General features: G+C 48.1%; 1 protein-coding gene across 4 annotated transcripts; it reads right to left on the bottom strand.

Annotated features, from left to right (window-relative positions):
- Positions 1-231: 231 nt before the first annotated feature.
- On the bottom strand, positions 232-14,893 carry KPNA6 (karyopherin subunit alpha 6). 4 transcript variants are annotated; one of them, XM_082071635.1, is made up of 15 exons: positions 14,765-14,803; positions 14,152-14,228; positions 10,023-10,249; positions 9,252-9,347; positions 8,871-8,970; positions 8,498-8,592; positions 7,292-7,423; positions 6,988-7,076; positions 6,176-6,275; positions 5,075-5,238; positions 4,380-4,458; positions 4,128-4,253; positions 3,417-3,544; positions 2,771-2,949; positions 232-1,841 (listed from the first exon to the last, which is right to left on the bottom strand). In XM_082071635.1, the coding sequence occupies exons 2-15, from the start codon at positions 14,213-14,215 to the stop codon at positions 1,657-1,659; spliced, it is 1,764 nt and encodes a 587-aa protein (XP_081927761.1). In that variant the 5' UTR covers positions 14,216-14,228; positions 14,765-14,803; the 3' UTR covers positions 232-1,656. The 4 variants fall into 4 exon arrangements, with proteins under 4 accessions (XP_081927761.1, XP_081927763.1, XP_081927762.1 ...); XM_082071637.1 differs by having other exon boundaries at positions 10,116-10,249; positions 14,765-14,799; XM_082071636.1 differs by lacking the exon at positions 14,152-14,228 and having other exon boundaries at positions 14,765-14,893.
- Between the last annotated feature and the right edge of the window lie 613 nt (positions 14,894-15,506).

Raw genomic sequence — 15,506 nt, 5'->3', positions numbered from 1 at the left:
CCGCCGCGGGAACTACAACTCCCAGCGTGCCCCGCGCGGCGCCCTCGCCGGTAGCGGCACCGCAGAGCCCGCCCGGGGCGACCCCGACCCCCCCGGGACACCGGAGCCCTCCCCAGGGAACGGGGAATCAGGGCAGAACGTGCCCCGAGAGCCTCCCGCTCCCGCCCCCACCCCGGAGGAGAAGCCGGCCCAGCCGCCCCCCTTCCCCCCGCACCGAGAGACTCAGGCAGCTGCACGATGCGGTTTATTCGTTTCACAAGATTCGTCAAACCGGAGCCCGGGCTGGGGCTTCACCCCCCCGGCTCCCCCCACACCACAGAAGCGGTTTTGTCCTCGTGCGTTCGCTTTTTGTTGAGTGAAATCTTGGCGAAATGACTCAAAAAGGGCAGAGGGGGTTAAGACAGGTCGAGGGTGGCTGATACAGTACGTGAGTGAACAGAGAAGCAGGACCAGACCAGCGAGGGGGGCTGTCATCTCCAGGTCTGCCTGCTCACAGTGCTCTATTTACATAAATTACAGAAATTTCATATATATTTTTCTCTGAAGCCCAATTAGACAAATATCTGCTTATATATAATATAAAAAATACAGAGATTTGACTCTTTTTTTTTTTTTTTAAGTAAAATGTACATAATCCACCTGTGAGCAGGAGGTAAACCCAAAAACTCAGCCCCGGTGCTACCAAAGTTAACGCCGCACACAACATTGTCACCCCCGGCCTCTTCCTCCAGCCCATAATGATCCACCCCAGTCAGGAAAAAACAACCAAAAATTAATATTTCAAGTAAAGATGAAGATGTGTTTTCACCATTTCGACAGTTCCATAGTTGGTCAGTAGCAATGTGAACAAAGCCTGGGGCAGTTGTGCTTCCTACTTCAAAACCCACCCAAGCATCCCGCCCTCTTCGGCATCACCATCTTTGGGGGCTTGTTGCCTCGTGTTTTTAACTCTCTCCTTGGAAATACCACTAGCAGGTCTCCAAAAAAAGAAGAAAACAACCAAAACCAAAAATTTAGACAAGGGTAAGAAGCCTTCCCTAGAAAAATCTTCCCAGGAACGGGAGAACTTTGCATTTCTCTGTCCATTTACAGTATTTCAGGGGAACTTGGCCCAGGTTCAACAGGACTGTCCGCTGCAGGAGGGTCGCAGAAAGGCCAGGGCTAAACTTTGCTCTTGGCAAATTAGAGTCTTTAATAAAGAGTAACATGTGCAAAAAAAAAAACCTTAAATAGATCAACCCAGGTTTGCAGAATTATTGTTGTCAGAATGCTTACTTTCTATCCGTGTTCTTACCCAACCCAACACTGAAATCTCAATTAAGTACCCGAGGTAAGAAGTGACATTTGGGAGAGATCACCACAAAGAAAATAAAACACACACCGAGAGGTGCAATCTGTTACCTCCGTGTCCTTCCTCCACCCAGATGCCTGCTTTAAAGACATGTTTGCAGCAGCAAAAAGAAAAATAAGTGTAAGAACATCCCCTTTCCTTGCGAGGACAAAGCCCTGGTTCTAGTTGTTGGAAGGAAGAATTGTTTCCTAACAGGTGGAGTGAGCGCGTAGCCGTCCGGTTGCAAGGAGAGGATGAGCCCATCAGCTGCTCCCAGCTGCTTTCTGCCAAGTTTGTGGTGTTTCTTTTCCCCAACCTCAGACACATTATAGCTGGAAACCTTCCATGGGGGCTTCGGCTTGCTGGAAGATGAATTGCTGCTGGTTCTCATCTACCTGGGGAGCCAGAGCGGCATCATCCTCTACGCCAAAGTAGTGCTCGATCAGGTCAAAGGCCTTCTGGTAGATCTCTTGGTTCTCGTGGCTCTGTAGGAACTCAATCTTATCCAAACCTGGGAGGAAAAATCAGAGTAGAATGCGATGAAACCAGGAGATCGGATATTTTCACTGTTCCGCACCCATCCTCTGCTCCTGCCCCTATTCACAGACCTTTTTGTGTGTGAGATTTGCGTTTTATGAGCAGCACTGACGTCTAAAGGTAACTACTCCAGAGCTGCCTGTGGGTTTTATCTGTAGCGGGCAGATTTAACACCTTTTCAACAGCAGGTTTAGCTGACACAGCTCCCAGCTCAAGACTAAACCAGGTTTCAGTGACATGAAACCAAGCGGCTGTGGGGAAGGAAGCAGAGCCCGTCCCAGTAGCCTCCAGCAGAAGGGCAGCAGCAGCTTTAGCTGTCCTAATTAAACCTGCTGCTGCACAGAAAACATCCGTGCACAATATCCTCTCAAGAATTTCAAGAATTATTCTTACTGGGAGAATCAGGACACACAGTGTAAGAGTCAGTGAGAGGGCAAAGCAGACCATGGGAGTTTGAGACCAAAATAGGAGCTGCTCCTCAAAGCATTAAGAGCAGGAAAAAAAGCCATGTAATTAAGTCACTCCAGGGAAAAGCTCTCTCTGGATTCCCAGTGTACATCTACAGTGTACAACTGGGTACAGTCAGAGCAATCATGGACCCACAAGTGTGGATTTTTACTTTGCTTATTTCTGATTAACACCCTAACCGGTGTGAGCCACAGTTATCAGTTTGGTCTCCAGGTCCAGGAAGCTTGGATCAGGAGTATGATGGGTTTTATTTCCAAGTATGTCCTATGCCCAATCAGAAGAGGCTAAGAAGTCTCCTGGAACAAATATCACTAGTTTGGAACAGACTAAATCCCTTAACAGCAAAAAAAAGCAATGAACAAAAGTAGGAGATGCTTTCTGATACATGCTGTGGTGCTAAATTCAATCGTGCCAAGGCCACTGGCCACCACCTACCATAGGCCTCCTCGATCAGGCTGCAGTAGGGGTTGATGCCCGTCCCGCTCTGGTTGGCTTCCTGCTCCCCAAGCCTCAGAATGTTCTCCAGCCCGTTCAGCGCCACCTGAACTATCTTGGAGTCCATGACAGTCAGCAGGTCACAGAGAGGTTTGATACAACCCAAGTTGACCAAGTACCTGAAGAGAAAGCACCAACACACACCTGTTCAGGGTCTAGCAAGAATCACCTTTGCTCAGTTCAGAAGAGCAAGGGAGCCAAGTTAAACTAAAATACAAAAAATTACCTTAAAATATATTTTTACTGTTCTGAAAGGTTAATTTCTTTATCCACTTATTTGCATTTCTACACACACTCCTCTTTCAAGAAACCTGCTAACTCTGGACACTACTCAAATTAACTCTGCACCAGAATTTAATCTGTCATCAAGTTTGGACATTTAGCTTAATCTAAGCTACCTGAAGGGGGAGGAGGGAAGTGGTTTGGATTTGTTTATCCTCATTCACAGGGAAGCTACAACTAGCACAGTAACGATCCAGCTATAGCTCTGTATATCTCAGCTACTCTCCAGTTCTCCAAATTACTCCCTGGCAACCCATCCTGCCGTCCCACGAGCTACCGCGCGTTCAGAGGTTTCCCCTCGCACCTGATCTGCTCGGGAGTTCCGCCCGACGTTGCGTTTGTAATGGCCCACGCTGCCTCTTTCCTCGTGCGGAATTCTGCCTTCTGCAAGATTTCTATCAGCACCGGGAAAATGTTTGCATCGATGACTGCCTGGGGAGAGAGAGGAGTAAGACGCATTGGAATTGGCAACACGGTTTCTAAAAAGCCATTAAGCATGGGAAAGAAACCTCCACCTCCATTTTCAAATGGAAAAAGCCTTTCCAAGCTATAACCCTCCAGCAATTCCTCTATTTTATTCCTTTATTCCCTGTTAACACAAGATCCTATTCCCTAACTAGCAGAGTAAACAATCCCTATTATTGCATCGATGCTGTAGCGATGCTTTCATCACTTATCTGCCTCTGTATGTAGGTCATTGAAAGGATAATTAAACTCAACAAGCTCCAGCTTTTCAAAGAGGTATCTCGGAGCACGGAGAAATCAGGGCTGTATCTCCTCTTATTCCAATGATCCAACCTGTGGGATTCATTTCAGCCTAATATTGTAGGTATAATTAACAAGTTTTCTAGCTCTTGCTTGGCAGATGGCTGGGAGCAGCAAACTTGCAAATCACTGCGGAACAAGAGATGTGAACAAAACCAGCCTCTACGTGTCCGAGAAGACAAAAGTTGCAAATCCTTAATGCTGAGCTTGGAATCGAGGATCGTTACAGGTGGGCTGGAGAAGACCGTACCTGTATTTGTGCTCTGTTTCCTGCTGTGATGTTTGATATAGTCCAGCAGGCTTCTTTCCTGATTGATTCCTTGGGACTACTTAATAAATGAAGGAGACAAGGCAAGGCTGAACAGTTCAGAATCACCTTTTGAGAGAGAAAACACAAGTGAGATCCCCTGTATCTGGTACAGAGCTAAATACTTCCAGTTTTCACACAGTGAACATGCTGTAGGGCACCAAGTTGCCCTGCAAGGCAGGAATTTCCCCTCACCTGGGTCTGGATGTCGTCCCCCGTCACGATGTTGCCAACTGCTCGCAAAGCCGGGGAGGCCACTTTGTAGTCGTTGTGCCTGCAGGATAAATGGTGCAAGGACAAAACCAAATCCATCAGGTCACATGCAGAAGATTCTCTCCCCAATATCTGCATTATTTACTTAGAATTCCATCCCCCAACATATAGAAACACACAGCAAGTTGACCGTATTGCTACTGGATAAGCAAAGACTGAAGACAAACTTGGAATACAGTTTTCATCCTTAATGTCCTAATTCTATCATCTTCAGCTTAAGTACAGATCTCACCTTTTCCATCACATTTCTAAACAAAGACGTCGTTAAACCAATGAGAACACCCAGGATTTTTCCAGATAATTTTGGAAGCAAGCGTCTTGCAGTTCTACCAACTCCGAAGGCGTTAAAGAGAAGAGGCCCATTCAAATTTGAGAGCACAAGACACTCCGCAGTCCTGTCTTCCGCAGACTAGAGCATCAGTCCCAACTCTTCAATAAATTTTTCCTAGCCTAAGTATTAACCAGCATTCGAGCACTAGAAAATACTCTAGTTTTACAGCTCTCAACCTGCTTCAGACCCTCCCACAGAACTGCTCTGATGGGTTTTGGTACAAACTCACGCTCACCCACCTGTTTCCCAGTCTAACCAGGCTGAAGCAGCAAGACACGGTACTTACATTAACAGCTCCACCAGCCGCCGACACACTCCCGAGTCAATAACTGCTTGAATTTTCTCATTGGGGCCATCTGATAAGTAGGAAAGAGCCCAGCACGCATCTGCTAGCAAGTCGGAGTCACTGTTGAATAATAATCGGGACAAGACTGGCAGGCAGGGAGATACCTACAACAACAGCCACCACCCCGGGTTAGTCACGTTCTGACAAGGACCATCGTGTTCACACACAAACACCACATGGCTACTCCGACTGGGGAGATAAAGAGTCTTCAATGTCCACAGTTTCCTTCCCCAAAGTCAGCAGCTTCCTTGCTGGTTCACATACCTCATAATCACAGTGTCTGAAGCTACCTCAATGGCTTTATTGCTAAATTAAAATTACATCCCTTCCTCCTGGTGCAAGTCTAGACTCCTGAGACAAGCGCTACTGTGCATGCTACTGTTTGGAAACTCTATTTCTTACTCTTAATAACCCAAAACAGCTCAGTATTCAGAGCAGCAACCAATGGTTACAGCTCTGGGTACTCCAATCACTTATAAGTGTTTTGATATTTACGCTCAAGTCAGATTTCACACCTCACCACAGGCTTCCCAGCTCTGACACATGAGCTTTCATCTTTAAAAAGTGAAACACATTGATCTTAAACCATTTTTGTTCTACTGAAGTGAATGAGACACCTGGAAGGCCAGCAGAACCTTTTTCCTGGTGTGCTACTGGCACTAACAAGAGAAACAGGAAAGCTGCTACAGCTCCCATGTGGACACAGTCCTGGTTTGTAGCATTTAGATGTCTCAGAATCAAGGTTTTAGTCACAATTTGAGTGAAGTCTCAAGTCTCAGTGTGTGCTGCCTTGCAGGGAAGCCTGGCCATGCCCCCTTACTCGAGGGGTCCCACTGAGGCGCTGCCAATAAAGCCACGCAGAAAATTAAACAGGCACTCAAACATCTGCTGAACAGTAAGATCAACCTCAGCAGGAAGAACCTCACCCTGTTCCCTCCTGCAATGACCTACGGAAGGTCCAAGAGCCCAAAATAATTGAGACAAACATCTTGACTGGGTGGCTCCCCATCACCTGTCTGCCAACAAGGCATTTATTCTCACCTTATCAAATTCAGGCGGTGGACTCTTCCCTCTGCATAAGTTCGACAGGGCCCAGACAGCATTTCGTGTCATTGTCAGCCTGGTGGACTTTGTAAGGAGCCTAAAGAGACAGCAACCATGAATTACAATCCTTGATGTGGAAGCCAGCAAGGGAATCAAAAGAAGGAAAACTAGTCTGATTTTAAGGAAGTCAAACCACTATTCCACTTGCTGCAGCTCAAGCCATGCTGCTTGTGACTTGAGCCTCTCAACAAGCAAGAAGAGAAGTGACAGGCAACTACTTTTTAGGATAAATAGCTATTATTCCTAACAGTGTAAAGTGAAATGGGTCAGGAAGACAAGGGCCAAATTAGAACTGAGAACCATAGAATAGTTTGGGTTGAAGGGACCTCCCAAGCTCACCCAGTCCCACCCAACCATGAGCAGGGACATCTTCACCAGCTCAGGTTGCCAGAGGAGCCCACTCAGACAAGCCCCCGAACCCACAGCATAAGCACAACAAGCAGACATCTGGAGGGACACAGAGCGAACCAGCAAGCCCTGCGACTTCAGCAAGACAAGCAGGCGGCAACAGCACCCGCTGCAGCTTGAGAGCGGCGGAGAGGTTTGTGAGAAGGCATGTTATCTACCAAGTCCCACTCTATTCATCAGATACTTGTCAGAACTGCCAGTTCATCCGGTACCAAGGGTTTGATTCCCAGTGAACATCGCCACACATTGCCGGGGAATTTACTCGCCCAGCTCAAAGATGGCTCTGCTGTGGTACCATGGGACTCCAAGAACTGTATTGGCAAGTATTCATGGCTACTCACATTAATAAGGGAGGAAGAATAGCGCAGTTAAGGACATAATCTCTACACACAGAGCTGTCTCCAGCAATGTTCCCCAATGCCCAGACAGCCTGAAAGGAAACAGCAACAGTTTTAGCATTCACGCAGTTTCTGAACAGAGGAAGAAAAGGGTAGTGTGCTAAAGAAGGCATTTTCCAATAATTCCAGGCAAACGATACTTCAATTTGTCGCCTGACACTGGTCACCCATTTTAAACACTGCATTGTAATCGTGTGCAACTCAGTGTGGTTCTCGCCCTAACCCCGGAGTAAGAAGTGAACCTTACCTGTTCTTGAACATCCTCAAAGTCAGAGTTTAACAGCTCTATAAATATAGGAACTGCCCCAGCCTCAATTACTATTTTTGTTTGTTGGGAAGTTCCTGATGCAATATTCGTCAGTGCCCACGCTGCTTCAAACTGAAACAAGCAAATGAATGACAACAGTATGAATAAAATAATCCTGATTTAGCAAAGTATTTGCCATCACATTTTGGCTATAATTCTTTTAACTTTTACTAAAAGGGTTGTGAGATAAGAAAGTGTATCGCAACAGAACCTTAATACTCAAATGGTTTGATTTTCTTGAGCAATAAAAAGCCACATCTGCTAAATACCTTCTCAGAGGCTACAGCTTCTCAAAGGATTAGCAGGTGAATACATCACTGGTCACACCACATCACATTTACAAGTATTTTCCAGCAATAAAAGTGAAGACACATAATGCATAAACATGTGGAGTAGAAAGTTTTCTGTCTTTTGTGCAGCCTGGCCAGTTCCAGCCCACCCGCTCGCCTGGCTAACACCACAGTGACGCCTCGAGTTCAGGTGAAGCTGAGCAGCGAGCTCTCTGCTTTTGCCACACATTCTTTGGTTTAAAACCAGATTTTCATTCAGTTCTTCTTGAAAATAAGTCCCTATGCTACATGGCCTTGGGCCAGAGGGCAGGAAGAAAATGAAGGCAGTCATCAACTCGGATGCAGTTCCATGTATGGAAGCATCTTTAACCCCTACAAAGTAACTATAGTTATTACCAAGCTGGAAGGAATCTCAAGAAGCTGCCCAGTCCATCCCTCAGCCCCACGGCAGGATCGGCACTACCTAAGCCACTGCTAACACACTTTTAGCCTGTACTTAAAATCCTCCAATAATGGAGGTTTTTCCTCTCGCAGTTTCTTCCTACATATTTATTACGTGGCTCCACAAACTTCCAGCAGAAGTATCAGACACAGGAAGGGCAAATTCTCTTCTGCTGCGGCTAAACCATGTTATTTCTGCCAGCGCTTTTCCAAGAATTATAATTTAGAGCAATTTATAACTTCATTTTTTGCCTAAGCACTACAGGCTACCTCTGTCTTCTCCTGTACATCACATAACCTGCATCTTTTGAGTTCAAGACATCACTTCTCCCTGATGGCAACTGTGGGTTCACGCTGCTACGCTGCAGTTAAACTGCTACATGCCATGAAGAATTTGTAACACAAGCTCCTTTACCTGTAGCGTGCAATTTTCACTTCTTTTCAGGAATTCAACAAATCTGTCCACCACCCCCTGAGTGTTTATCACTTCATCTATTGGAGGATTCGGCTCTGCAACAGCAAGGCAGTGTCAGAACAGTTGACATCTCCAACGCAGGGAATAACAAGCATGAACTATTACTCCATTGAACCATCTCAAGCTGCACAGAACTCGGCAGGACAACCCTCCAGAACCACTTTCTGTACAATCCATACAACTGCAAATCATTAGCAACACGCTACATTGTTAAGCTCAAAGCTGCTAAGCTTCTGTACAGCAACACGTGTGCACAAATGTGTGCAAAGGAAACGCTACATCAGATGCTACGGCAGGGATGAGTTATTTTTACCTTTGGAGAGTAGCTTCCTGAATTTCTGAGTGGTTGCTAGCTGTAGATCAGGGTCATCTGAAAAAAGCATCTCTACCATCTCTCTTGTGATCATTCCCTCCTGCAAAGATGCAAAGGAGACAGAACAATGGCTCCATTTCACACATTTAGGGCACAGTCATGACAGTCTACAATGACTTTGTGCTTAGCTAGTGATCCAAAGATTCGCAATTCGAGATTACAGGACACTATTTACTCCCTGGCAGACTTCTCCAGTTCCCTGTAGTAACATTTGCAACACACTCAAAAGTGAGAAAGCAAAAACGTTGAGGTATGGCAGTTCTACGCAGAGCACAGCACGACATCCATCTGAAGGCACAACAGCAACAAAAGGCACCTTACCCCACATGTCGTGGAACTAACGTAGGAATCCACAAGGAGACTATCGAACATGGAGGCATCTTCATTGATCAGTTCCACGTTTCTTCTTTTAAAGAGCTGGCAGAGAACAAGACACAGCAGTCATTATTAGAAAGCAATGACGAACAGTCTTCATAACTAGATATTCTTGTTCCTCAAACAAGATACCGTCAGCTTGACTAAACGCAACCCGAAGAGAAAAGCAGTCATTAATAACAGCTCTGTGCTCTGCAGACGAGTTTGGCATACGAACCCCAATAATAAAACGTGCTAAGTCTTGCCCTCAGATATGCAAATACTCAACTCACTGAGACGCTGGTACAGGCAGGTGCAGAATTTGACCTAACAAGTTAGGAAAACTGGGGAGAAAGCAGCTTGTGCATGACACATTAATGGAGAAAACATTTAGTGTGAGCTTACATCACCTGGGAATCACCTCTCACTTTCACAGACCTTCAAGCAAAGAAAACCAAACAAAAACCAACCAGCTCAGAGTTAAAAAATACACACAGCCCATACTTTCACTTGCTCTTCCTGCTTCTTGAGGAAATAATCCCATCCACTAATTAATAAAAAAAAACCTGAAAAACAAACCACCACCTTAAAAACAAGGATCTGTGAACAAAACCCTCTGGCACCCCAAGGACAAAGTGCTTGGAAAGCTCTTGATGTGAGCTACACTCTGTACTAGGTACAAAGAAAATGAAAAGCAAGATCTCAGAACAGAAAAAAATAAAGAGACTGCCAACAAACCTTAATGCACAGATCCTTGAAGATTCCAGTTTGGCAGCAGCACAATCTTGGTTGTGTTATGGCTGTACACAAGCTACTCAAGATGACAGTTACCTGTTGCTCTCGTTTCTGTTTGCGCAGCTGAATTCCTTCCTCTTCTCTTCTCCGCCGCATTTCCTCGGGATTTAGGGCTTTGTTCTTGTAACTCTTCATTCGATAGTTATCCTTCGCAGGACTCGTGTTGGTCTCTGTGAAAGGAAAGAATATCTGCCTCAGATTTCTCGCCACACTCTGCTGCTTTACCTGCATGTCCTTGCTGCCACCAAGGAAAAGTCATATTAAACAGATTTATTTGCAAGAGCTGGTCTGGACAGTAAAGCTCCAAGTGATAATGCGATCCTAACCTTAGCTGATGTGATGCACTGCTATGGCAAGTGTTAGGAAGTTTCTAGGAAGCATAAGAGTAGATTTGCTGTTCCAAAAGGAACCTGGACCAAACTTGACAATATTGAGCATGTTACCATGGGAAAGGCTTCTACTCAATCATCTTTGGAGCTGCAGAACTAAATTCTACTGTGGTTTCCAGCAGAAATTATTTCCCTTATGTCATCACGGCATAAATCACACCTTGGCTTTTTCCCCCAGATTGGAAGGTTCACCATGTCCACACAACAAAAATCTAACAGGACCCACAGCAAATCGAGGCTTTAAACAATTAAAAAATCTTGCAAAACTATCCATAACATACAGCCCGTGTTTGTCCCACCAGGCACAAGTGCCTGATAACCAACCTACTCATTTTGCTGCTTCCTACCTGACTAACGCAGCCCTTCAAACTCGACTGCTGGTGTATTTCCCCTGGTCAGGGCAGTGACACATGGTTTGGTGCAGCTAAAGGCAACCAGGGCCAAGCAGGGACCCAAGCACAGAAGGATGTCGATCCCACAGCTGCATTCAGCTCAACCCACTGCTTTGACCATGTCGACTGCTGTTTATACATCTTTCCAAGCAGATTATTTGCCTTTCTCAGGACGGGAAGGCAGCAATCATGATACACAACATCAGTGTGCCCGTTAACCTTGAGACCAACTTGGTCTTCTCCAGGACTCTGCTGGACACCCGTATCTTTGTTTTCTTCCAACCGCTACAGGTAGACGGAAGAAGCGCCCTGTGAAAGTTCGCAGCGTTATCTCCGTACCCCTCCTCTTTCAAGTGTTTAACATTCCTCAGCCACGTTGCCTGCAGAAAATTTCAGTCCAACTTATCAAGCACCTCCAGCCCTTCTGGAGCCCTTCCAGGATCAGCTGAAGTTTCAGAGAAAAGCCCCAGAGCCAAGCCAAGACATATACAAGGTACAAACATCCAACACAGGAAGACAAAACAGCTGGAAAAACTAACATTTTAAGTAGCTTAATTCTGAGGGTTACAGAGTCCCTACCAAAGAGAAATTTGTTACCTTTGGAAAGCTAAGTCTCCAATTAAAAGGCAGTTTTTAAGAAAAGGAGGAGGAAAAGTGATTAAGTGACTTCACACTATCTGCAGAATCACCATGCAGTCAGTCACATAAATAGCCAAGTGCCACACAACTGCCTCCGAACCTGCACAACCCGGCTCAGCTGGGCTCAGCCCGGACCCTGCGCTGCGACTGCACTTAAACCAGAGTTCTGACCCAGCTTGTACAAAATGCCGCTCTGCTCCGGGAACCCCCTGACCTCAGGTTCCTAAATCAGCGCCTTTTGTAGCAAATAACCTCCCTGAATTAGTGAACTTCACTCACAGCAGCTCCACAGAAAAAAAGTCACTGTAATTCCAGTGTCATTACAGCCACGCCAGGATTATAACGGCTTCTCAATGCTGCTGGATCAGAAACCCAGCCTGGCTTCTTTCCGGATGATGCTCTTCCCATTTCTCTGCATTACATGTAGTATTTGCTTCCAACATTTTTTCAGCTGCTGGTTAAAGCTGAGTCACTGCAGGTCTAAATCAGAATTTGTGCTGCTGAATCAGACCAAAGTGACAGAGCAGAGAAACAGTTACACTGACAGATCCAACAAGGGCTTTTTAAAGCCAGAACACCCTTTCACAACAGTAAACTTCAGAAGATATCCATTACCATTCTGTTGCCAGGCATAAGACACACTTAAGGCAAAGCCTGGCCAGCCCTGGAATTACCCCAGCTGCTGTTAAACCTGGAAAAGCCGCCGGGTTCTGTCCTGTCACTCGTGCAGGTCTGTTTTGCGTGTTTTCTCTGCTGCTTTTATGTTCTCACGCAGATTATTTGACTGTTTACTACAAATAACACAGGCAGAGAATCCGTTCTCTTTCAGAGCTGCCTTGAACCCCGGCCGGGCGCTTGGTGGGCAGCACACGCTGGAAAACGCTTCTCCCCGCAGCTATTTGGGCATCTGGTGCAGCCGCCACCGCTGGCTCGTTCCCTTCTGGTTTAGCTCCCAGGAGCCAGCGACGCGCTATCGCTGCTGGAATGTGCGGCAGCTTCGCTGACGGTGCCGGCTGGGGAGGGGGAAGGGAAAAGCACAGGTTATCTTTGGGGAAAATTAACAGTTCCCCAGAGAGCTTGTCCCTCACCAGGGTCAGGTAAGATCGGGATTTCTTTCAGGCTTTCCATGCCCTGGTGTACAAAGAGTCCACTTATTCCTCAGGGCAGTTCTCAACACACATTAATTTCAACTCCGCCTCCTCCTGATATTTGGACCCACAAAGATCTGAGGTTTGGGGGCTTTAAGTCCTCTTCAACCCGATTCACACATCCTGAGACATTCGGCTTTCCGAATGGACCAGTGACCTCCCAAGTCTGTCACCTCAGGTCAGAGAGTCCTTTGTAACAATTCTTATAATAAACTCTTGGACTAAGTCAACTCGAACTCAACACACAGGAGTTATAGGAGGTTAAATACAGCCAGGACTAGTCAGAGACAATGACAGAGGGCTATAAATTCCAACGAGCTCATCCTCCCCAACACATGCTTCACTCCAGAAACAAACAGCACTGTCTGATTTGCTAAGCACGTTTGAGTTGATCCGGCCCTCGCCAGCACAAAGCTGAAAGAATTAGTACTTTCACTATCACGCTATTTTAATGACCAAGCTCCCCTTTACAAAGTTCATGTTTGCTCTCTCAAGCTGAAGCAAACAAAGCAAAATACCCAAATAACTAGTTAAATCCATCAGCCACAAACGTTTTATTAAGAATTGAGCATTACGTGCTGCTCCGCAGGGTAAACGGCACTATAGAGATATTTAGACGTCATTTGCATAGCAAGCGAAGAACAGACTGACGAGCATTTCTAACAACCCAGGCAAGACCAACATCACAGCTGCTTAGAAACACCATTGCACCCTCAACCTGCACCCTACAAGAAGGGTAACAACATTATGCGGCCACCCCTCGGTCCTATTAACCTAAAACAATTTAACACTGGCAGTTTTCAGACATTCAACAGGCCCGAGGACATTTTTCTACTCAAAGTTGCCAGTCGAGGTTTTACATCTCGAGCTATACATTAAGTTTTAAAAGCTGTGGCGGACGGGGAGGTGCTGTGGCCATCGCACATATGGGGACGTGGCCATGGACCCATCCTGGAACATCACGGGAGGGCTGAGGACAGCAGGGAGTTTCTGATGAGGTCAGTTTGATCAAGCACCAGCCCACCCCAACGGGCACTTTTAAGTCTGGTTAAAAGATAATATTGCAGGTGAAAACTGATAGGACCCTAATCCTCACTTCCCAGAGGAGCCTTCCCCTGCTGCAGGCTGGGCTTTCCCATTCACCTCATCCACCCAAACCCTGTCTTACTACCCGAAACCTCAAGAAAAAGCCATTTTGCTTTCCCAAGTAGGAAGCATCAATCCCAGGCTACACCAAAAGCAACAAAAAAAATAAGTCTGCTGTTATTAAAGTACCTTTTGAAAAGCAATACTCAGTTCTGGTTTATTTGTAGCTAACAGAGAACGCAACTTCCCACCTCTCTGGCCCCTGAAGTGTAATTAGTGCTATTGCTTATTATACAAACTCCGCTCCTGCACAGCGTCAGATGCATTTGCTTGTCCCGTCCATGGCGACAGCTGCACAGGGACAGCGTGGGGACTCCACGCTGCCGGAGAACTCTGATGTGATGGAATCTACACCAACCGAGGCCCTGCGGGGTCATCCGAAGGCTGGACAGTTCAGCAGGATCTCCTTTGAGCTCCATCATCAACTCTTACAAACTTCAGAATTTAAATTAACCACAGATCAGAGGTTTGACACTTTAAAGCTTCAACCACAGCAGCTCCTTCCACCACCGGCCTCTCAGGGCTTTTCGCTGCGGCAGAAGCAGCTCCCGATACCACCCAAAAAGCAGAATATTACACCATCAAATAACCCCCCAGAGGCCGCGCTGGGGAGCGCGGAGCTGCCGCTGACAGAGCCAACCCCCCCGGTACCGGCCCCGGCCCCGGCCCCGCGGGCTGGCGGCTCAGCCGAGCCCGGACCGGCCCCTGCCCCCAGAAACCCGCTCAGCGGGGCCGCCCCGAGCTCCGAGGGCCCTGCCCGGGATGACTCAGCGGCCGGGCCCGCAGCCCCGCTCCCGCCGGCCCGGCCCGGCCCGCCGCGGGGGGAGGCGCCCGGAGCCCCGGTGAGGGGGGCGGGCAGCGCCGGGACGGCCCGGCCCCGCTGTCCGACCGGCGGAGCGGCTTCTCCCGGCCTCCCCGCGCCCCCTCGGCCCAGCAGCAGAGCGTCCCGGCCGGGCCGCTCCTGCCCTCACCCATCGCGGCTCCTCAGGCGGCGGCTCCTCCGGCGGCGGCCACAATATGGCGGGCCCGGGGAGAGGGAGGGCGCGGGGAGCGGACGGCGGCCGGAGCGGGACAAACCTGCTCCGCGCTGCGGGCGCCCCGCCCCCTGAGGCGACAGGGGTGGGGCGGGGCCGCTCTCTCCCGCGAGGCTCTCGGGCGCCCCCAGCGGGCGGGGAGGACCCGGCCTGGCCCTCGTGTCCTGTCACTCGTGTCCTGTCGCTTGTGTCCCATCTCCTCGTGTCCCATCTCCTCGTGTCCCATCACTCACACCCTGTCCCCTTGTGCCTCATCCCTCATGTCCCATCCCCTCTCACAGTGTCTCCTCATGTCCCATCACTCACACCCTGTCCCCTTGTGCCTCGTCCCTCATGTCCCATCCCCTCTCACGCTGTCCCCTCGTGTCCCATCACTCGTGTCTGGTCCCTTGTGCCCAATCCCCTCACACTCCATCACTCATGTCCCATCCCCTCCTGCCCTGTCCCATCATGTCCCATCACTCATGTCCCATCCCTTGTGTCCTAAGCCCTTGTTCCTCAGCCCTCGTGTCCCACCCTCTCCCCACCTTCCCCTTGTGTCCGGTCCCCCTGTGTCCCCTCTTGCCCCACAACCCTCCACAGCCAACACGCCACACACATGTTTTGAGCACAGAAACGCTCCAAGACGTCCTCTTATTATAAAGTCCGTCACCAATCTGTGTCCTTGGCAGCTCCGCGG

The sequence above is a fragment of the Streptopelia decaocto genome, assembly GCF_964273445.1.
Source record: "Streptopelia decaocto genome assembly, chromosome: 23".
In the NCBI taxonomy this organism is placed as follows: Eukaryota; Metazoa; Chordata; class Aves; order Columbiformes; family Columbidae; genus Streptopelia; species Streptopelia decaocto.
The sequence above is the reverse complement of the archived record's forward strand: the minus strand, read 5'-3'. Positions and strand labels throughout refer to the sequence as shown.